We start from the raw sequence: 22,211 nt of genomic DNA, 5'->3' as shown, positions 1-22,211 counted from the left end.
AATCTCTATTCAATGTAATAAATGCAAAGTAGTTGAATATATTGAATACTTTAAACATATTTTGAGCAAATCATAAGGTCAGTAGGAGTAAGATAAGTTACTCATTTAAAGTTTATAAAATACATTTGCCAGTAAAAAAATAAAATAAAATAGGACTAAAGAGTTAGAGCCTAAAAAGGGACTCCACAAAAGAATTTAGGATGACATGTTAAATAAGTTTAACATAGAGAGAATCCTGAGTGTTAAATGTGACATAAAGTCATGATTGAGCGGTTATATTTGAATGATTTTAAAACAAGAGATAACTACATGATTATATCTATAATTGAACACAAATATTTTGTTTAGGCTACAAAAGAAGAGATATTTGGATTATTGGTTTAATAAACTAATAAATGATTTTGAGTTGTTAAAGTAATAACAACAACCATAATAATGGAATCAAGCTTTCGTTGTGATCTAAATTAGTATTTCGATTATGACAATGGATATTGTCAAACACATAAATTAACACATTCCCCAATATTGTAATTTAAGTTGTCCTAGTAAAGACATAGTTGCTAAAAGAAAGAGTTCGATATTGGATACATTAGCAATTAACTCAAGTGCAAGTGGGAGATTGTTGGTTTTTGCCCTAAAGTCAATTGGATTGATCAAGGGATATATTGTCATTTAATACATACTTAATCACATAACATTATGTGATAAAGATTTTCATTCATATTAGTTTAATAATAAGGAGTTATTAAGTATTAATTGGATGAAGCACATGGAACATAACAGCCTTGTAAGAGAATTGTAAAGTTGTTACAATTATGAGATCACTATGCATCAAAGCCATGTTCCTAAAATTGTTCTTGATCTTTGTATTGTCAAGATAAGGCATTGACAATACTCAAAGACTGGTACATGTTAAGCCTCCTTACTTTAGAAGTAAGCAATCAATCTCATAGTTTGAAGTACATGTGATACTTAAGGATAATAAATGGGTGCTTGTTAAAGATCAAGTTCACTGAACATGACCTGTTATGAGAACTCCATTTGATATTTCACTCGAGTGTTTATGAAATATGTTCTCATGTGGCAATCGCCCAACTAGTCCTCGAACTTGAGATATTAGGTCATCTTCTATGAGGAATGACATATTTTGATTTTACTGTAATGAATTTGGAGGCAACTAGATGCCTAAACATAGTATTTTTGGGTATGGCATGAAGCATACGAAAATGGATGAGTGGTCAAGAGGAGATTCATCACCTCAAATGATATGAAGGTATGTATTTCACTTGTTCTCAACTCTTGATTAACTTATATAAAGTCTTGGCCAAAGCATGATGAATTTGAGAAAAGTTAGTTTCTTAAATTCATAAGGTTAGTTATGAATTATGAGAACTAATATGGAATATCATAAGTAGACTCTAAGCCATGCTTTATGACATGTTTGAGATATTTGATGAAAGAACTATATTACACTGAGAGGTTTATTAATGCAAGGCTTTGTCAAATTCTTTAATTGACTTTCTAATATTTAGGTGGTAATGGTGTGTTACTAAATACTACTCATGATCTATAAATATAAATTAATTATCAAATTGATATTTGATTATAATTTATATTTATTACCAACATGTTAGAAGCCTAATGAGTCACACACATTATGTGATATAATTGAGATTAAATATAGATAATAAATTAAGTTGGATTTACTTGAAATAGATCAAAGTAATGTTGAAAAATTAATTAAGGTCATAATGATGTAATTGAATAAAAATATAAATGTTGTATAAAAAGTTATAACTTAGTTTGGCTATATAAATATGTTATGTTAGTCAACTAAAACTTTAAACCTTTAACTACTTTTTATCCATTTCATAAAAATAAGAAAAGAAAAATAGTTTTCTTTGTCTGACAGAAATAAGATTCTACTAGGCTTATTTGGTCTTCTTATTTTCTGAAAATAAAATTTGCTAGCATAAATAAAAATCCTTCCTTGATAAGGTCTTATTAAGTTACTGTGTGAATTATTGTTAGAGACCAAACACTTGGGTGGCTAAAGATTTGACAAATCTTAAAGGTGAAGAAGTAAAGATTTGATTGCAGGTTTTCAGACTGTCTTATTCTCTTTTTAGGTTTCTTGCTGCATCAAAAATGTTTTTGGATTTACTTGGATCTTACTTACGATATCTAGAATAAGGTATGCAATACATAAACTTATAAATGTTCATAATTAATATGAAAATTACATGAAAAACACAAACATTGATCTTGAGGGTTTTGGTTATTTTTTTGATTAAATGTATTTTTATTTTTTTGTTGTGTTTTATTTTTATTTCTTCATTATTTGCATGTTTGAGTATGATGTCAAATCCCAGCATATATATGGAGTTTACAATATATGATCTGGTCTCACATTATGATTATTAAGAATTATCAAAATTAATGAATAAAAAAGTAATAAATGATTTAAGTTTGAAAAAAAAAATTAATGAAGACTATCCAACTAAACAAATAGATATTGGAAATTGACAAGTTTTTGGCTTTATTTAATGGTAATGTGTCTTAATAGGATTCTATAATGTCAAGCAATCAAATGCTTCAAGTTTGGTTCAATAGCAAATAATAAAAATACAACCAATTAATGATTTAATTCCTTCTCCATCAAGAGTACAAGGTTCTATCCTTTTATGCAGTAAGCTTAATTATTACATCATTGTTTACTAAATAAAGAATCGAATATTATCTTAATCAAAATTACTTTTAAACATCTAAAAATGAAATATTTTGGTTAAAGGTCAAATTTTTTTATTTAATCCTTGTATTTGATCAAAATATTATATTTAGTCATTCTATTATAATTCGTATAAATCTAGTCTTTATATTTTCAAAATGTGTTAATATTATTCTAATCGTTAGCACCATTAAAACTTTTTCATTAAAGTTGTTGACGTGACATTAACCAAGTTGGTATGGTATTTGATTAGGTTGATATGTTGTTAACCAGTATTGTAGTTGCATTAAGCAAGATTATGTGACATTGAAATAGGAGATGGGAGATTAGACAATACGGTATTCCGATTAGTTTTCCTTTACTGATATACATTGGAGCAAAGACAAAAAGGCCCTTAGCTTCATTTAATCAAAAATAAATTTTCATTGAGCCTAGTCCTTTCGAGCTTGATCTCGTATAACTTGGATCCATTTTGTGAAAGTACATAACTCAATTGAGTAAAGCCCTTTTTTTTCGTTGTTAACCATAAAAAGTCAATAGAAGTTCACCATGTTCTTCGAAAGTTAGAAAATCTTTACGCCCTTAATTTAATTTAATGGACATCATTTGCTTAATTGGGTATAAAGGAAGCTCGAGGTTAATCCCTATTTTTTTTCTTTTGTGTTAATGTCTTTTGAAAAGATATTAGTGCAAGAAAAAAAGAGGGGGAAAGGATAAGGCCACCATCGACTATAGTAGCGATAGAGACATTGAGCCAAGACAACAAGAGAAAGAGGAAAGAAAGGAAAAGAAAGGGAAAAGAGGGAAGGTGAAAACTGATTAAAACGAAGAGGAAATCATAAAGAAGAAAAAATTGGGATTGATGGCATCATAATTCGAGGATGGATGACTAAAGTCTAATTTTTTCTTTTGAAAGAAGAAAGAGAAAAATAAGCAAAAAAGGGGGTTTTAGGAAAAATTAAATCGATTAAAAGGTAAAGGAATTTTTCTAAGTATATTTTATGTAAAGGTAACATTAGTTAGATAAGGCTTATTCTCATTTTAAAGCCAAGCTTTGTGCATTTAATTATTATTTTATTATTAAAATAAGAAAATATTATTTTACATTAAAATTGTAGTATATATATCTTTAATAAATAAAATATATTATTTATCTATAAAATAATGTATTGAATCATATGAAAATTGAGTCTAAAAATCTATATCTAAACCTAACCCAATTAGGTTCGATTTAAGGACTAGGTTAGGTCTGTGGACATAGACAAGTAGTCATATTCTTTGCCGCTACTAATTTTATATTAAGAATTGATTTTACTCTCTTATAGCTAATGTGAAACTCAATTTTTTGTTAAGTGAAACTTGATAAATTTTGAGTATTGGTGATTTAAATTTTTATTGGAGTGTTTGGATGAGTTTCCCAACAGTTGGTTATAAATTCTTCATAATTTTGTGTTATATATGTATATGATTATGGTTGAAAGAATGGAAGAGAAAGGAAACCAAAAGAATAGATTTTTGCATGTTAAGACAAGAAGGGTTAATTTTTGAAAATATTTTGGTTCAAATTAGTTACTAAAAGTGTCAAGCATCGACCCTTCATGGAGGAAGGGTCGATCTCCACCAAACAGAATACTTTGAAGAGCTTCTGAAACCAGAAGGAGCGACTCCCACTAGTGAAAAGGTTGATCCCTATAAGATGGAGCTCTTAGAAAATTTTCTAGAAATATTAGGATCAAGTCCCAATGGTTAAAAGGTCGATTCCTATGAAATAGAACCTAAAAATAGCTATTGGACACTAAAAGGATCCACCATTGAAAAGTCTAAAGTCGATCCCTGCAACCTTTATAAGAAAAATAAAGCCTAGTGATAAACCATTGGGGTTTAAAAGGTCGATCCCCCAAGGTTTAACATGAAAAATATATAAGCCTTAACTCGAGCCCTAGTTTTCATTTCTCATTTCTTTAGCCTCCATTTAGCCTCTAATAGCTTCCAAAGCTTCCTACAACCCTTCAAGATCCTTTTTGGCAAGGGTTCAACTTTCCAATCTCAAATCTAAGATAAAATTTAGTATTTTTAAGTTTGAAACCCATGGTTATAACCTAACTCTTCATTTCAATGAATTTCAACTTATTAATCCTTCATTGAGTAGGGGATTTCAAGAGTTTTTTTTATCCTAAATGGTTGTTGAGGTAAGGATACTTAAGGTTGTTCAATAAATGATTTTGGTTTGAGATTTTAAAACTTTTTGGAATTTAAATGACGGATATTTGATTATTCTACTAGTTTCAAAAATGGGTTTGTTAAAAACTATAAGATTTATGATAGGATTTATTGTGCTAGGTGATTGTTAGAGCTTGAAATTATAGAATAAGTAAGGTTTGACGACTCAAACTTTAGAGAAAGTTGTTTCTTGTCAAGGTGAGTGAGTACACCTCTTTAAGTATTAAAATACTTAAAGAAAGCATGATTTAGTTTATTTACCTTTGCATGATTTAAATGACATTAGTAAAAATATTAGTTTTGAGTATTTTGTTCATATGGTTTCATGAAAGTTTTGAATTTACTATATATGTAAATATAGTGCTATGTATTAGTTTTGAACAATAAGAGACAGGTTCTTTCAAATGGTTTCTCTTTAAAGAATCTTCCTTGGTATGGTCAATATGGAATTGACATGTAAACATAGAATTACGTGCATGGATGATATACATTCTTTTGTATGAAATTGATATGGAAAAATTGATGGTAATTGCCTATGTGAGCATTGGCTTTGTTTGATTGAACATGATATTGCCTATTGTTATGTGCACTTGTAAATGTGTATGGTTGTGTTGAGTTTGTTTGAAAATGTTTATGGTTATATTGATGAAGTGTGAAGTTGTGAAGTGAAAGGGTGTGGATGAAGGGGTCCAAATTCTTTATCATGTGTGATGATACGATGGCATAAATGGTGTAGATGAATAGCCCTAAACTATCTTGCTATTACTGAGAAATGGTGTGCGGATGTAGAGAGAGGGCCCAAAACCATCAAGACACTGATGATTTCAACAATATACGAGTGTAGATGGAGGGCCCAAGTCCAACATCATGATATATGATATGTGGCAACAAAGTGTAGACGAAGGCTCCAGTCCACAGTATTGGTGTCAATGATAGTACATTTGTGTGATACTTGTGTTGAGGCATAGTTATACAATATGTGTGTGACAATATTGTGATGGAATGAAGATTATTATGTGAATGCTTGATAGCTTATGAATTATGTATGTTTGTGATACGTGGTTAATCCTATCATAGGATTCCATATGATTCATGTATAAGTATTGAAATACCCATAGTTCAAGATTAGGAACAAGGTATCAAAACCTTTGCTAGGGATCCGATACTCCATGTAAAATGTGACATCCTTGTTTTCATAAAGGGTTTTCATAAGTGCTCAAACTTTTCTTTCATAAATGAGTTTACGAGATATGGATTTGATTAAAGAAAGTTTTTTTTGTTTTACAACGAGTTTGGTTTTCAAGAATTTAAATGAAAAAGCTATGATTATGCAAAAATGCATGTTTATGATAAATTTATGATTTGTGCAAAACCTCCCTTTCTTGTCTTATCTCTTTCTCATATCTACTTACGGGGTCTTAGTGACTCATACATTAATTTTCTTTATTTTTATTTTACAAATCAGTAGCTCATTGGGCTTTACATCTTGTGGAAGAGTACCTCAACTCTTATATGGTAGGTGTGATAGTGTCTTCCTTCTAGCCATCTAATGTTGTTACACTTTATAGTGTGTCAAGTTAAGTCGTATATTGTTTACATTTATGTTGATACTTGGGTTGTAAATAAATGACAATTATACTCATGTTTACTTGTGATTGTGGATTATTGTGTTGAGTCTTGGAATGGTGCATATGAATGATGTTACCTATGGTGAAAGGACCATAAATGATAATGGCATGGGATGTGTGATGGATCATAGAATTTATATGTTATAGGAATGATAATATTTAATGAAAGCGATTTCACACTTTATGCTGAGAAGTTCCATAATTATGTGATGGTACTAATTATTTGTAAATATATTATACGTATGAATGTTGTATAAATATGGTGGATGTCAAGTCCACACATGTTGATTAAAAGGCTTGTTTGTGCCTAGTGAGTCATACCTACATAGGACCATACGCTAGTCATGTCTTCAAAATGAGTTGTGACGACGAACCATTTTTTGGTAATTATTGTTAGGTTTTCATATTTATTTTTCCATATTTATACAAGAAGTGATTGGTTCTTGAAGAACATAGTAATGAGATATAATCATTTTTCATCTCAATTTTAATGTTTAAATTTAAGATATTTAAATTAAAATTTAAAAGGTTTTTTTTTTACCTTCCCTTAACTTTCAATTACCATACATGAAAATAGGTTTTATATAAGCTTGTCAAATGAAGAGTTTTGTTCTTGGAATAAGGAAAAAGAAAAAAAGAAAAACCTCAAGCAAAAGAGTTTAATGCCATCTATTTTACAAAAATAAAAAAAGATGGGCAAGGCAATATAAATATTGACTACGATACATAACTTCATCCGAGGTTGGTTGCTCTTTCTTTGCTCCTATATTTCCCATTTGCCTTTGTCACATTAAAATGGCAATAAAACCTACATATTAAATTCAAGCATAAAATCCTGTATTTAATCCGTTTCAAATAATTAAAAATTTTCTCCGCATTTATATTCGATATAAAGATATAAAGGTATTAATGAATCCAGTTGAACTGAATTCAGGTAAAACTTATTGGGTTTTTCATGTTTAAAGTCAACCTTGAACTTCATCTCATCCATCCCATTTCAGTATTATTTTATTATTAAATTATAAAATATTATTTTATAATGTATTTTCAAACTAAATTAAAATAAAGATATTTTTGCCTTAAATCTAGCAATCCGATTTCTTAAACACCTCTAATTCCACAAAACAAAATATCATATTACTATAATTCAATTCAACTTTTTGGTGGAAATTTCGTGTTTGTTGTGAGGCTAATTTGGGACTTAAATAGTTGGGAAAGAAGCATTTTCCCATGAAAACAACTCGATATCTGGGCGTGAGATGTCTGAAAACTTGAGCTTACTGGTGATTACCAATTTTAGCACTAAAACTACAGGAGAGGTGAATACTAAACAAATAGTTGGAACCACTCCAAGCATACAATGACAAAATGAGAGCAAAAATAATAAAAAAAAGATTTTACTAAATATCATCAATAAAACTTTCATATAATATGTGAAAAAGTTTATAAATTATTCAAAAAAATATAAATATTTTTATTTTGTATTAAATAAGCTCTTATAATTAACTGTTAATTAATTGTTATTAATTAAAAAAATTTAAATAAATTCTTATTTTTCTATTACGTATATTTAATCAAATCTTTATATATTTATTTTAAGTTAAATAGATTTTTATGATTAATAGTTAATTAATTATTATTTTATATCTATTTAATGAAATTGACGTAAAAAATAAAAATATTATATGAATATATCATCATTCATTATAATAAATAATTATGTATATTATATAAAATAATATAATAATATTTTAATTAATAATAATTATTTAATGATAATTGTAGTTACTAGGCTTAAAACTTTACGCATGTTTTTAATCTCCTTGATACATCTTTACTAGTTGAAACTAAAACAGATTGTTGTTGGTGCTCAAAATTGCGTTGAAACTTGGGGTTATGCTAGGAAATGCTAGTAGAACAAAAGGGACGTTGGACGGGCGTGGGTGCGGGGGTATGAATATGATAATGGGGTGTGACAATGATGGTCAGAGGCATTGAGTCAATAAGACACATGATTTTGTCTGTGCTTTTGCCTTGTTGGTGGATTAGCTTGAGATTACGAACAAAGGGGTAAAATAGAGAAGAAACCCATTAACAAGCAGTTAATCACAGACAAGGTTTTCTTAATAATAATTAAACATGACTATTAATTGCTCTTAACACTTAAAAGTAGCCCAAGAAAATAATTAGCCCTCAGGCAGAGGGGTCAACCGCATAGGCTGCAAAATTCAAGGCAAAAAAAAAAAAAAAAAAAGCACAAGGAAAAAGAGAGAGAGAGAGAGAGCTTAGAGAAGTAAGAAGGGACAACAAAGGGAAGGAAATGTCTGGGTGTTGTAGGGGAAGATAGCAGCATTTGGTCGCTGAGAAACTTAACAAACTCTTCAAACTCTTCAAACCCCATGTTTTTTTTAACATTTTAGTTCACTGTTTCTGCTGCTTTTTTTCCTCATCGGCCACTTTCTCTCTCTCCCTGCTTTTTCCGGCCTCTCTCGCCGGAATCCGTCAGCCTTGTTCCAATAATATTTTCTGGCCCTGGAAATCAAGTTTTTATCTTTACTGTTACGATTGTTTTCAATTGCTAAATGAGCTGATCTGAGCTGAGCTCACCAGCAACCCCTTGCTTGTCTTCTTCAAAGCAAATCAGGGATGAAGAGCTGAACAGTTTAGATTTTTGTTGTCTGAGAGTTGGAAGAGGGGGAAAACGCAATGAAGATGCCGGCGAACGGAGCAGGGGCTGCAGCTAACGTGGCGGCTGCAAGTACTGCTGAAGGTGAGCTGTTTCTGTTTCCTTTGTTTGTTTTTTTTCACTTTGTTAATCTTAAAAAGCATTGAAAGAACCGGTGGATCAGGTAACAATTGTATTTTGGCCTATCCTCGTTATTGTTTATGCCGGTTTTGTCCGATTTTTCTCAGCCCTCTTAATCAATCACTAATTTTAAAGTTGTATGCTTTGCTCTATTTCTGCTTCTCTCTTTTCTGTTGAACCAACATCACTCGCTTAATAAATTTAAGTTTTTTTTTTTGTTTTTTGGTGTGAGATTTTCTCGTTTGTTCTTTTTTCCTGGAAAAACAATCAGCAAAGAGAGAAAAATGGGGGGAAGTGAGTTGTCTGACGGTTGCTTGACACTTGGTGATACAGTTGGAGCACCGGAGAAGAAGAGCATCAACCCGGAGCTATGGCAGGCGTGTGCTGGGCCGCTGGTGAACTTGCCGGCGGCCGGGACCCATGTTGTCTACTTCCCTCAAGGCCACAGCGAACAGGTAAATTAAACTAATGAACTCTTCTCTTCATTTTCTCTGTCCATTGATTGGTTTACTCAATAATTTACTGGAGTAGTAGATTTTTTGTTAACTTTTGTTTGTTTTTGTTTCTATTATCTTTTTTCTTTGGAAATGAAAATTCTAAAGAATGGTTTGATCCGGTGTTGTGGGTTTCATTATCATATGAGTTCAGCCCTTGGTAGAATTTTCCTCAAGTAGTTGGGTGTCGAATCGCGTGGTGGGTGGTTGGGAAGTGAAGATAATGTTTTCGGCTAGTTTTTTCGTTTTCTTCATAATGTTGATTTTTGCAGCTGAAAAGGCCTTTTTGCGCTGGATTAGGATATGTTCAGCCAATGTAATAGCGTACTAGTAACATCAGAAATTGTTTTATGAAATGAAATAAATGGCTATGTTACTGGTATATGCATTTCTAGTACTAAAAACCCAACATGCACTATCAAGTTGGTTTCGAAGTAATACTATTAGTACTATTACTATCGGCATCATTATCGACACGGCCACCTACTTTGCATTTACAAATTATGACAGCAGTTCTTTTTCTATTTGCTTTGATTTGTCTCAATGATATTGTCAGCTGCAGTCAATGAATTTCCCAAGGGTTGCGTTAATGGGATTTTAATAAGTGGTGGTCTTTTTAAAAATGAAGCAGGGAATGCAAGGTCATTATATTTGGATATATTACATGATCATTAGGGGTGTTTTTCGTTTTAACCTTTTGTGTTCTATCTCGGTTTTGCATGTACCATGACTTAATGAAATTTCCAATCTCAGGTTGCAGCATCTATGAAGAAAGATGTGGATGCTCAAATCCCAAACTACCCAAATCTTCCCTCAAAGCTATTATGTCTCCTACACAATGTCACGTTGCATGTATTGCTACCTAATTCTTTCTGCCTCTCATTCCTTGCCTTTTTTAAAGACATTCATTGATAACCTTCTATTTATTTATCTTCTTTTTTAGTGTTTTCTAATTTATTTTGTCAACTTTCTTTTGTTTGATTTTGCAGGCAGATTTAGAGACAGATGAAGTCTATGCTCAGATGACCCTCCAACCCGTTTCTGCTGTAAAGAGCTTATCCCTAATGTCTAAGAGCATCTATATCTTGTTACAAAATTTTGAATATGCCATGGGATAGAATATGCCTTTTAAGAAAGCAACTGGAAGTAAAATAGCAGCATCAAACTAATCTAAATTTCTTGAAAATTATATAAGTGACCTCAGCATGGTAAGTGGCTACCAGAACTGAACCTATTCACATTTTTATGCAGTTTGATAAAGAGGCTTTATTGAGGTCTGATCTTTCTCTTAAGGCAAATAAACCACAACCGGAATTCTTCTGTAAAACGTTGACAGCAAGTGACACAAGCACTCATGGAGGTTTTTCTGTTCCTCGCCGTTCTGCTGAAAAAATTTTCCCTCCTCTTGTAAGCAGTTTGACTTCACCTAGAAGGTTGGTTGTTTAAATTTCTCGAGCTTAATCTCTTTCCTGCTTCCTTTGACAGGATTTCTCAATGCAACCACCTGCTCAAGAACTTGTGGCAAGGGATCTGCATGACAATGTCTGGACCTTCCGTCATATCTATCGTGGTATGTTCATTTTGTGGCCTTGAACTTTCTCTAATAGGATCTGTGAAGTTCTATTACAAAATTACTAATAATTGTTTCGCTTGTGCCCAATAATACTTGATGTATCTGATTCCAAGCCCTGGTTTTTGATTTCAGGACAACCAAAACGGCACTTGCTTACAACAGGATGGAGTCTATTTGTTAGTGGAAAGAGACTTTTTGCTGGTGACTCAGTTTTATTCATTAGGTAATGGTAATGAAGTGATGTTCCTTTTGGGATCTGTATTTTGTACTGATTTTCACAATGTTTTGTCTCTTGTACTTACAGAAGCCTTGTCACACTGTGTGTGCAATTATTATTGTTTTTCTGCACCCCTGTCGCACGGAAAACATAGGCAATTTGTCTATTTTATTACTCTTATGATGTTTAAAATTTGTGAGCAGAGATGAAAAGCAGCAGCTTCTCTTGGGCATAAGGCGGGCTAACAGGCAACCTACCAATCTATCATCATCGGTGTTGTCTAGTGATAGCATGCATATTGGCATCCTTGCTGCAGCTGCTCATGCAGCAGCAAACAATAGCCCCTTTACTGTGTTCTATAATCCAAGGTTCATAAAAATCCTTTTCTGACTTTTAAATAAGTCGATCAACGGTAAAACAGTTGATTACTTTGTATGGTAAGAAATTTTCTTTTCTGTAAAGTATTCATTCTAAAATAATCTTTCTTTGTTTAGGGCTAGTCCATCTGAATTTGTAATTCCTTTAGCGAAGTACTACAAAGCTGTGTACAACAATCAAATATCACCTGGCATGCGCTTTCGAATGATGTTTGAAACTGAAGAGTCAGGAACAAGAAGGTAGCTGCATTTCATGTCTTCGTTCGTTGTTGAATATTGATTAATATATCCAAATTACCAAAGTATTGGGTTATAAAAGTAGATGTTAATTATGGCTTTGCTGTTGTGAAACTCAAACAGAATGACTAAAAATTTGGAAGCTACAGATGGTTTAGCTCTTGAATTGCTGTGTGCCTTGTAGAACTTAGCAATTATACACCTGAATTTAGTGTGACATGAGCATTAACAAGTTGAATTGCTTTCTTGGATCAGAACATTTGATTTGGCTATTACCATGAATATTGGTGGAAAATAAAATAATCTTTCTTCCCTTCAGGTATATGGGTACAATTACAGGAGTCAGTGATCTTGATCCTGTGAGATGGAAAAACTCACAATGGCGTAATTTGCAGGTAGCAATGCTGCCTTCTTTTTAATTTTAGTTTTAAATTAAATTATGGCAATATGAGAAGTTTCTTGTCAACGATGTAGACGTCTTTTAACCAGCTTATTCTATTAAATAGGTTGGTTGGGATGAGTCAACTGCTGGGGAAAGACGTAATCGAGTCTCTATTTGGGAGATTGAACCAGTGACAGCTCCATTTTTCATTTGTCCCCCTCCATTCTTCAGATCAAAGCGACCTAGACAACCTGGAGTTCCAGGTAGCAGATCCTATGTCTCTATTATTGTCTAATAATTTTCTGTGTTCTGCATGAAAAGTTCCTTAGATGTCACCAAGGCAGTTTTTTCTCTGCAGTAACCTTTTTATTTGTATGCCATTTTGTCCTATGGAACACACTAGGCCTGCCATAGAGTTGCAATGAATGGGAATAAATGGCATCTTCTGAATGCTATTATGCAATGAGTACATTGAGTGATGTGGGGCAGGGTTTATGGTTGAATTCCCACTTTTTTTCTATGTTGATAGATATTTTTTATTTTAATCTATTTGGTCTATTCAATATCAAATTGTGTCAATGTGCTATGCTGATGATTGAATTCTTAAACATTCTTGTCCTTCACGGATTGACGTGGTTTAACCATTTGCCTATCGATTCCTCAGATGATGAATCCTCTGACTTAGATAATCTATTCAAGAGGTCAATGCCTTGGCTTGGTGATGATATATGCATGAAGGAATCCCAGGCTCCAGGACTTAGCTTGGTCCAGTGGATGAATATGCAGCAAAACTCTATGCTGGCAAACTCAATGCAGCCAAATTTCATGCAGTCTCTGTCTGGGTCTGTTATGCAAAACTTTGCCGGAGCAGATCTTTCCCGCCAAATGGGTTTGCCAGCACCACAAATGCCCCAGCCCAACAACTTGCAGTTCAATACTCAGAGGCTACAGCAGCAAGTGCAGCAGCTTGATCAGCTTCCGAAATTACCATCCACAATGAACCCATTGGGATCCATCATGCAGCCACAACAGCATAGCGACATGACTCAGCAATCAAGGCAAAATTTGATTGCTCAGACTCTTCCCTCTAGTCAAGTTCAGGCTCAAGTTCTGCAGCCTCAAACCCTTGTCCAAAGTAACAATATCCTTCATCAGCAACAATCATCTATTCAAACACATCAACTCCCTAGAAGTCTTCCACAAAACCTGCCGCAGCAGCAGCAGCAACAGCAACACCAACATCTTATGGGCCCAAATCAACAGCAAAATGTAATGCAATCTCAGCTGCCTGACCCAGTTAACCAGCATTTACAAATATCTGACAATCAAATTCAGTTTCAGCTGTTTCAGAAACTTCAGCAGCAACAGCAGTCGCTTTTGGCGCAGCAGTCTGCACTGCAGCAGCCTGCTCAACTTGTCCAAACACAAGAACAACAAAGGCAAGTGTTAGATGCGTCTCAGAGCTTCTCTAGGTCTGTGACAACTAGCCAAGTATTAGAGTTGCCTCCAATGACACCTACCTTGCCACCTCAGTCTAATGTTATCCCCCAGCAGACGTCAAAAAATAGCAGCCATGCAAATGTTCGGTTCGATCAGCCACCTTTGCAGTCAAAGCTTCAGCAACAGCAACCTGGAATGCTGCCTGAAATTCCTGGTCATGTGGGTCACTCTTCGGCCCCAACAGCGAATCATCTTTCCACAGCTGTTAGCAGTGTAATGACAGGTGCTGCTGTAGCTGCACAGTCTGTGGTCACTGATGACAATCCATCTTGTACGACTTCACCATCAACAAACTGTCCAAATGTTCTTCAACCAATGATAAACAGCAGGGTCCATAGAAGTACAGGATTAGGGGATGACATGGCTCAGTCTGCTGCCACGGTCTTGAATCCTCATGCCTTGGAAACGATGTCCTCTAATGCAAATTTAATAAAAGAACTTCACCAGAAGTCTGATGTCAAACCCTCGTTTAATATCTCCAAGAGTCAAAATCAAGGCCTTTTTGCGTCGCAAACCTACATCAACGGCGCTACTGCACAGGCAGATTATTTGGACACATCATCTTCTACAACTTCAGTCTGCCTTTCTCATAATGATGTTCATTTGCAGCAAAACAACTCATTGACTTACAATCCTCAAACATTGTTGTTGAGAGACACAAGTCAAGATGGGGAAGTTCAGGCAGATCCTAGGAATAATGTTTCATATGGCACCAATATGGATGGCCAAATTGGGATGCCCATGAATTCTGACTCTTTGTTGACCAAAGGCATGATGGGGCTGGGGAAAGATTTTTCAAATAACCTCTCTTCAGGAGGAATGCTCACTAGCTATGAAAACCCCAAAGATGCACAGCAAGAGCTTTCATCCTCAATGGTGTCCCAGTCATTTGGAGTTCCAGATATGACATTTAACTCCATTGATTCCACTATTAATGATAGCAGCTTCATAAACCGGGGTGCATGGGCCCCACCACCACAATTTCAGAGAATGCGAACGTATACTAAGGTTTGTTGTTCTGAACTTAACAATCATATTGAAGTGAATCTCTTTAGCTGTGATCCCTACGCCTTATTACCCTAATCCACAAAAGTGAGTGTTTGCACGCACCACATGCACACAGGGCAAATCCTTTTTCTTTCATGTCATGGTCACGGGTTCTAATTTACCTATTTACCTTTTTAAGGTGTACAAACGTGGAGCTGTTGGGAGATCAATTGATATAACCCGTTATTCTGGTTATGATGAGCTCAAACAAGATCTGGCTCGTAGGTTTGGCATAGAGGGGCAGCTGGAAGACCGGGGGAGAATAGGCTGGAAACTAGTCTATGTGGATCATGAGAAAGATGTTCTACTAGTGGGAGATGACCCTTGGGAGTAAGTGCTTTTATCTCATGTTGAGCTCTTCCCATCTCTTGTTTTCATTGTTTGTCCCAAGAGAGATAAACCTCTGTAGCATTCGGGAATTGTTGGATCCTGTGATTTTCAATGTTGTTAATCCTTGTCTTAACAGTTTTTATGTCTGTTCCATTTCAGGGAGTTTGTCAACTGTGTCCGATGCATCAAGATCCTCTCTCCTCAGGAAGTCCAGCAGATGAGTTTGGATGGAGATTTTGGGAACTCTGTCCTTCCTAATCAAGCCTGTAGCAGCTCTGACAATGGGAACACATAAACTAGTCTAGCAACAAGCTAATGATTTTCAGTTGTTGTGGGCTTATATTGTTTGTAGTATTCTGTTCATAGCTCTCCAAATATTGGTTGTTTCTTTTTCCTTTGATAATTTGCCAGTTTGCGGAAGGAGAAAAAGTCAAGAGAATCATCTTTCTGCAGTAAGATAGCTGTGATAATTTTGGCAGACGTGATGCTAGAAAGGAACAGATAGAAGCAAAAGAGAAGGAAACTGTCAGCTGGATAGATCGAGGCTCTCCACTCTGAAAGTTTGGAAGAGACAGTTAAGCTTATTGAAGAATCCAATTTGATATATGCTTTATACTGGCTAATAGGTTGATTCTGTCGTTAAAGTGAATTTCCAGTTTATTGTCTTTTCAATTGGCATTTGATATTTTCCTCAGGTGCCCTTCTAGTCTTTGTAGAAAGGAAATCCATGTATTGTATGCTTTAGTTTCAGAGTGTATAAAATTTGTAGAATTGCTCTTCAATTGTCAAATGGGAAAAAGTATGCTCTCAATTTCAATGTGGGATTCTGCTGGCTTGGATGAATCAAGGAGGGTGGGAATATCATGATTTTTGGAATGTGAACAATGGAAAGAAATGAATATGGGTATTTCACCTACAAAAAACAAAAAATGTAATTGGCAGATGAATTTTTGCATATCTACAATTAGAAGAAACAATTGATTTTATGCAAAGCAATGTTGCTTTATCTTGTGTTTTTAATGTAAGTCTTTTTATTTTGATATGTTATACTTGAAAACAAGAAATAATCTGTCAAATACATACTTTTTTAAAAAAAAAATTATAAAAATATAACTGAAAAGATCAAAAAAAGATAACTTGAAAGAACAACTACAAGAAAAATATTTAGAAGAAAAAAGATCTTATTAAAGTATGTGTTTACAAATGAAGTGACTGGTTTATTTATAGGTAAATAATTTTTTATTTAGATAAAATTTACAAGATGAAGATAATACTAAGGGATTAAATAGACTAAATTTTAATGTTAATTCAATTTAATTTACATCCAAATCTAGATATATATAATATAAATGAATATTCACAAAAATATTCATAACACTCTTCCTTAAATATCCATTGCATTAAGAATATGTCTTGTTAAAACTTTATAAGGAAAAAACCTCATGGGAAAAAAATTTGAGTGAAGGAAAGAGTGTATAATTCTTTTCAAGAATATGTTTTTAAAATACTGTTTTGTTAAAAGCCTTGTCAAATGCCTAGTGGGAAACCCTTGATGAAGGAAAAGAGTATAATGCGCATTTTATTCCTCTTGATGATTACATTATTTAAGATCTTTAAAATTATGCATTTCGATCTTTTGTATTAACATTTCAAATGTTGCAGTAGGAAGGGTTTTAGTGAACAAATCTGACAGATTGTCACTTGAATAAATTTGTTGAAAACTAATATGAAATATGTTTTGTTTTATTGCCTTTAATGTATTTTCCTTTTAACTGTGCTTTGCAAGCAATATTATCCTCATATAACGTTGTTGGAATTTCTTTCTTAGTTGACATGCCACACGTTTCTCAAATATGTTGAGTTACAGATTTTAACTAGACACATTTATGACTTGTGTTATGAATTGCTAAAATTTTTACATGGTTAGAAGAAATAGCAATTATAGATTGTTTTACAAAATGTCATGAAATAGCCATACCTTCATATGTGAATAAGTAACCTGTCTAGGATCAAGCTTTGTATGGATCAGATAAATATCCTGCATCTGCATAACTAATTAATTCTTATTTTAATGCATTTGGATAGTATAAGCCCATATCCATTGTTCCTTAGAGATATTGAAGTATATGTTTAATTCCATTTCAATGTCTTCGACATGAGAAAGAACTATATCTTGTAAATAAATTCATAGCAAATTATATATCAGGTTGTATATTACTAGTAAAATACATTAGTACTCGAATTGCACTAAAGTAGGTACTTTAGGACCAAGAAGTTCTTATTATCCTTACGAGATTAAAAAGGGGCTTTTTCACATATAGTGTCCTTAAAATCATTGGTGAACTTAATAGATGTGCTTTGCTCATATATACAATTAGATTGATGGACAAAACTTCTATTTGTCAAGTGTTCAATCAGAAGATCTAGATAAAACTTTATTTTTTCAAAGGTTTTCATCTTAAATTCTTTCTTCAAGTAATCTACAGCTTTTGATAACTCTTCGGGAGTTTCAATAATGTTTAGATCATCAACATAAACAACAATTTTAAATAATTCGGACCCGAATTTTTTTATAAAAACATATGGGCATATTAGATAATTTTTATAGTCTTCTTTTAACAAATATTTACTAAGGAGATTATACCACGTATGGCCGGATTGTTTTAATCCATATAAAGATTTATTTAATTTGATCGAATAAATCTCTTAGGAATTCAAAGTTTGTGCTTTAGGTAACTTAAATCTTTCAAGGATTTTCATATAGATATCATTATCAATTGAGTTGTATAAATAGGCTGCAACTACATTCATTAGACGCATTTCAAGCTTTTCATGTTTTGCCAAACTAATTAAATATTGAAATTTAATTGCATCAACAATAGGAGAATATGTCTCTTCATAATCAATACCAAGTTTTTGGGTAAAACTTTGTGCGACAAGCTGTGCTTTATATCTTGCAATCACATAGTTCTTATTTCGTTTCTGCACAAATACTCATTTATATCTCACTAGTTTTACACCAGTCGGTGTATAGATTTTAGATCCAAAAACTTCACGTTTTGCAAGTGAATTCAATTCCAATTTGATTGCATCTTTCCATATTGGCTAATCATTTCCATGTCTACATTCTTCAATAGATGTAGGTTCAAGATCCTTATTTTCTCTCATAATATTGAGTGTTAAATTATATGCAAAAATATCGTTGATGTTTATTTCATTCTGGTTCCATCTCTTTCTTGTCTTAACATAATTTATTGAGATATCTTTATTTTCTCTAATTTTAGGTACTTGTATTTCTTTTGAAATTACGTTAGGGGTCTCTTCTAGAGTTTTTGTTTCTTTTTATTAACCATTTTGTATATTTGCTCTTTTTCTTTTTCGAGGATATTTATTTTTGGAATCGATTGGTCTCCCACTCTTTTTTCCTGTCTCAAATTCATTAGCAATAGCAAATTGTCTTACATCAATTTTGATTAGAGTATTTTCAGTTGGTATATGAAATTAGTTACTCTTTTTAGGTCATCAAATACACCTGCTAACTAATTTACTCTATTTTGTAAATAAATTATCTTTTAAACTTCTTGTTCACATTGATTTGTGCGAGGATCAAAACTAGATAATAATAATGTATTCCAAGATATTTTTTTTTCAGCTGCTTATTTTCTCCTAATATTGAAAAAATTGTTTTATCAAAATGACAATCAGTAAACCTTGTAGTGAATAAATCTCCTATCGAAGCTTCTAGATATTTAATTATAGATGGAGATTTATATCCAACATATATTCCTAATCTCTTTTAAGGATCCATCTTTGTGTATTATGGTAGAGCAATTAGAACATACCCCACACATTCAAAAATTCCTAAATAGGAAATATTTGGTTCTTAACCATAAACTAATTGTGTAGGAGAGAATTTATGATAATTCATTGGCTAAATGCGTACAAGTGTTGCTACATGCAAAATGGCATGCTCTCAAGCAGAAATTGAGAGTTTAGATTTCATAAGTAATGGCCTTGTAATTAGTTTGAGGCGTTTAATAAACGATTTTGCTAGATTGTTTTATGTATGACAATGAGTAATAGATTGTTTAACATTTATTTCAATTGACATGCAATATTCATTAAAAGCTTGAGATGTAAATTCACTAGCATTGTTAAGACAAATTGTCTTGATTGCATAATCAAAAAATGTGATCACAAACGAATTATTTATGCAAATAATTTTGCAATTACCAAATTACGAGTTGATAATAAGCATACATGTGACCATCTTGTCGATGCATCAATTAAAATCATAAAATATTCAAATGGTCCACATGACAGATTTATGGGTCCACATATATAACCCTGAATGCATTTCAAAAATGTAGGAGATTTAGTCCCAACTTTAGCTAGTGATAGTCTTATAATTAATTTATCTTGAGAGCATGCAACACATGAGAATTCATTAAATTGAAAAATCTTTTGATTTTTCAATAGATGACCTGTTGGTCCCAAAGAGAGTGTTAGAGGGGGTGAATAAAACTTTTGGAATAACATGAAAATTCTTTCTAAGTTAAGAGCTAATTGAGGGAATTTGATAATAGAAGTTTAAAGCTTGTTGGTGGCGTGATTTAAGAGTTAAGAATAAAAGGAAAATAAGAGAAAGTAGACAAAGCACAATGATTTATAATGGTTCGGTCCCCTTAACTTATAGCTTCTACTTTGATCTCCCAATCAAGAATTTTCAAACCAATTCACTAAAATCAATGGAATTTCCAAGCTTTCACCAAACTTTTATAATGGCTTTTCATAAGCTCAGCTACAACCTTTAACAGTGGTTTTTCTTGAGATCAACCAAAATCCAAAACTAACTTTTCTTAGGCAAAGTTAGAATCTACAACAACAACCAAACTAACCCAAGTTTGATCTACCCCTTAGAGTGTCTCTCACACTCTAAGTAAATAAGAAATAAAAAAAAGATGAAGTACAATTCATAACTTAGCTGATCTAAGATGTACAAAGTTAAGCTTAAACACTTTTTCAAAGGATGGGAGTGAAACACAAGTGTAAAAAGGAGGTTTTTGGTCTTCTAAGCTCAAAATCTATTTGGATGGCTTCTCTTTATGATTTTTGACTATTAGAGAGGCTTCAAATACTTGAAAAATCAATTCTAATTGTTGGAGATAGAAACTCGCCGTTTTTGGCTCTTATGTTGTCTTTTTGGGCTTAAATTCAAATGTGTAAACAGTGCTTCATTAATTGGTTAAAGGTAGGCTTTAACAAATTGAATATTCTCTGACTTGCACAGTGTTTCTTTGTTTTAACCAATTAACAACAGCTTTGATTGATTAAAAACTTTTTGTTTTCAAACACTATTTTTGGGCAGCATCCTTGCAATAAATGAATACTACCTTTAACTTATTGAAGCTTCTCTTCATTCATCCTTAACTAATTAAAATGAACTCCAACCAATTAAGAATTCCTAAACTTTAAATCTTTTGGTTTACTGCCTTAGATGGTCATTAATATTTTGAATTTGAATTTAGTGCTTCTTGACACTTTAACTTTGACTTCTAACTAATTAACTCTTTTTCTTTGACCAATTAAAAGACTTTTGTTTTGCATCCAGCATCCACTTAACTGATTAAACTTTGTGTTAACTAGTTAAGACCTTTTCATCAGTCTTTAGTGTAACGCCCAGAATTGCTTTAATTGATTAAGGATTTGTGTTAATCAGTTAAGACTAATATATCTTCATTAAAGCTATTTCTTCTTTGATTGTTTAACCAATAAACTCATCTTGCAACTGAACAAGCATCTTGACTTGCTTTCAAATATCAAATATATAAATGAATTTTAGCTTTCTCCTGCACACTTAAATAATATAATTAGACACCAATGAATGAAAATATTTTGTTATCATTAAAAACACATGAAGTTAATATTCTCTCTTTCTTCTTTTTGATGATGACTAAACACTTCTAAATTAAGAGTGCAATGTCAATGTTCAATATGCTTGCTTCAAATCTTTATGCATAATGAGTTGCTCCTTCTCAGTTAATTCATTTAGTTTTCTTTAAAGATTTACAATAAAATATTTATAATATCTACAATAGCTAAACAAGATATACAATATCCACAGTAGCTAAGCAAGCTATGTGGAATATCCATAATAACTAGAACATAATATTCAAAAAAACCATAACTAAGCATCACATACATAAATTAAACATGAAGACCTATCAAACTCTATTTAACTTAGTCTTCCTTCTCTCTTTTTTTGTCATCACTAAAAAAGATATTCAAAACTCCTTTTAAATGAGTGCATATAGATTTTTCTTTAATCTTTAAATCAAAGTTTAATGAATGGAAATGATAAGCACTCATACACTTAAATCATATAAGCTTATAGATATAGTTTAATTACTTTAAAAGTCGAGCTTGTAATTATGTAAAAACAAATGTATGGGAGTTAAATCATTTCAAGAACTTGACAAGGATCAGTCAAATAATGTTTAAGCAAATCTAATCATTTTGTTATAATCAAAACTATAATAATTTTAAAGCTAACATGACCACATGAATTTTCAATAATTTTTCACATTATTATTGATTCGGGATAACCTAACTAGTCATACCAAACATAAAATTATCAGTAAACTTCTGACTTACTATAGCATAAGTTTCAAT

The 22,211-nt window shown here is 32.4% G+C and overlaps 1 protein-coding gene across 1 annotated transcript; it reads left to right on the top strand.

Annotated features, from left to right (window-relative positions):
- Positions 1 to 8,782: 8,782 nt before the first annotated feature.
- Positions 8,783 to 16,321, top strand: LOC110410202 (auxin response factor 19-like). The gene is made up of 14 exons (XM_021419799.2): positions 8,783 to 9,346; positions 9,716 to 9,837; positions 10,630 to 10,728; positions 10,866 to 10,922; positions 11,128 to 11,283; positions 11,362 to 11,446; positions 11,582 to 11,672; positions 11,870 to 12,034; positions 12,161 to 12,283; positions 12,600 to 12,675; positions 12,787 to 12,925; positions 13,327 to 15,170; positions 15,349 to 15,539; positions 15,699 to 16,321. The coding sequence occupies exons 1-14, from the start codon at positions 9,283 to 9,285 to the stop codon at positions 15,832 to 15,834; spliced, it is 3,348 nt and encodes a 1,115-aa protein (XP_021275474.1). The 5' UTR covers positions 8,783 to 9,282; the 3' UTR covers positions 15,835 to 16,321.
- Positions 16,322 to 22,211: the final 5,890 nt, after the last annotated feature.

Source organism: Theobroma umbraticum, unplaced genomic scaffold, assembly GCF_002168275.2.
Source record: "Theobroma umbraticum cultivar Fairchild unplaced genomic scaffold, ASM216827v3 scaffold_56.0, whole genome shotgun sequence".
NCBI lineage: Eukaryota > Viridiplantae > Streptophyta > Magnoliopsida > Malvales > Malvaceae > Theobroma > Theobroma umbraticum.
This window is presented reverse-complemented; position numbering and strand designations above follow the sequence as displayed.

Coding starts and splice junctions, on each gene's coding strand:
- LOC110410202 (XM_021419799.2), top strand. CDS start 9,283: ATGAAGATGCCGGCGAACGGAGCAGGGGCTGCAGCTAACGTGGCGGCT. Junction 9,347..9,715: donor GGCTGCAAGTACTGCTGAAG/GTGAGCTGTTTC, acceptor TTGGTGATACAG/TTGGAGCACCGGAGAAGAAG. Junction 9,838..10,629: donor CTCAAGGCCACAGCGAACAG/GTAAATTAAACT, acceptor TTCCAATCTCAG/GTTGCAGCATCTATGAAGAA.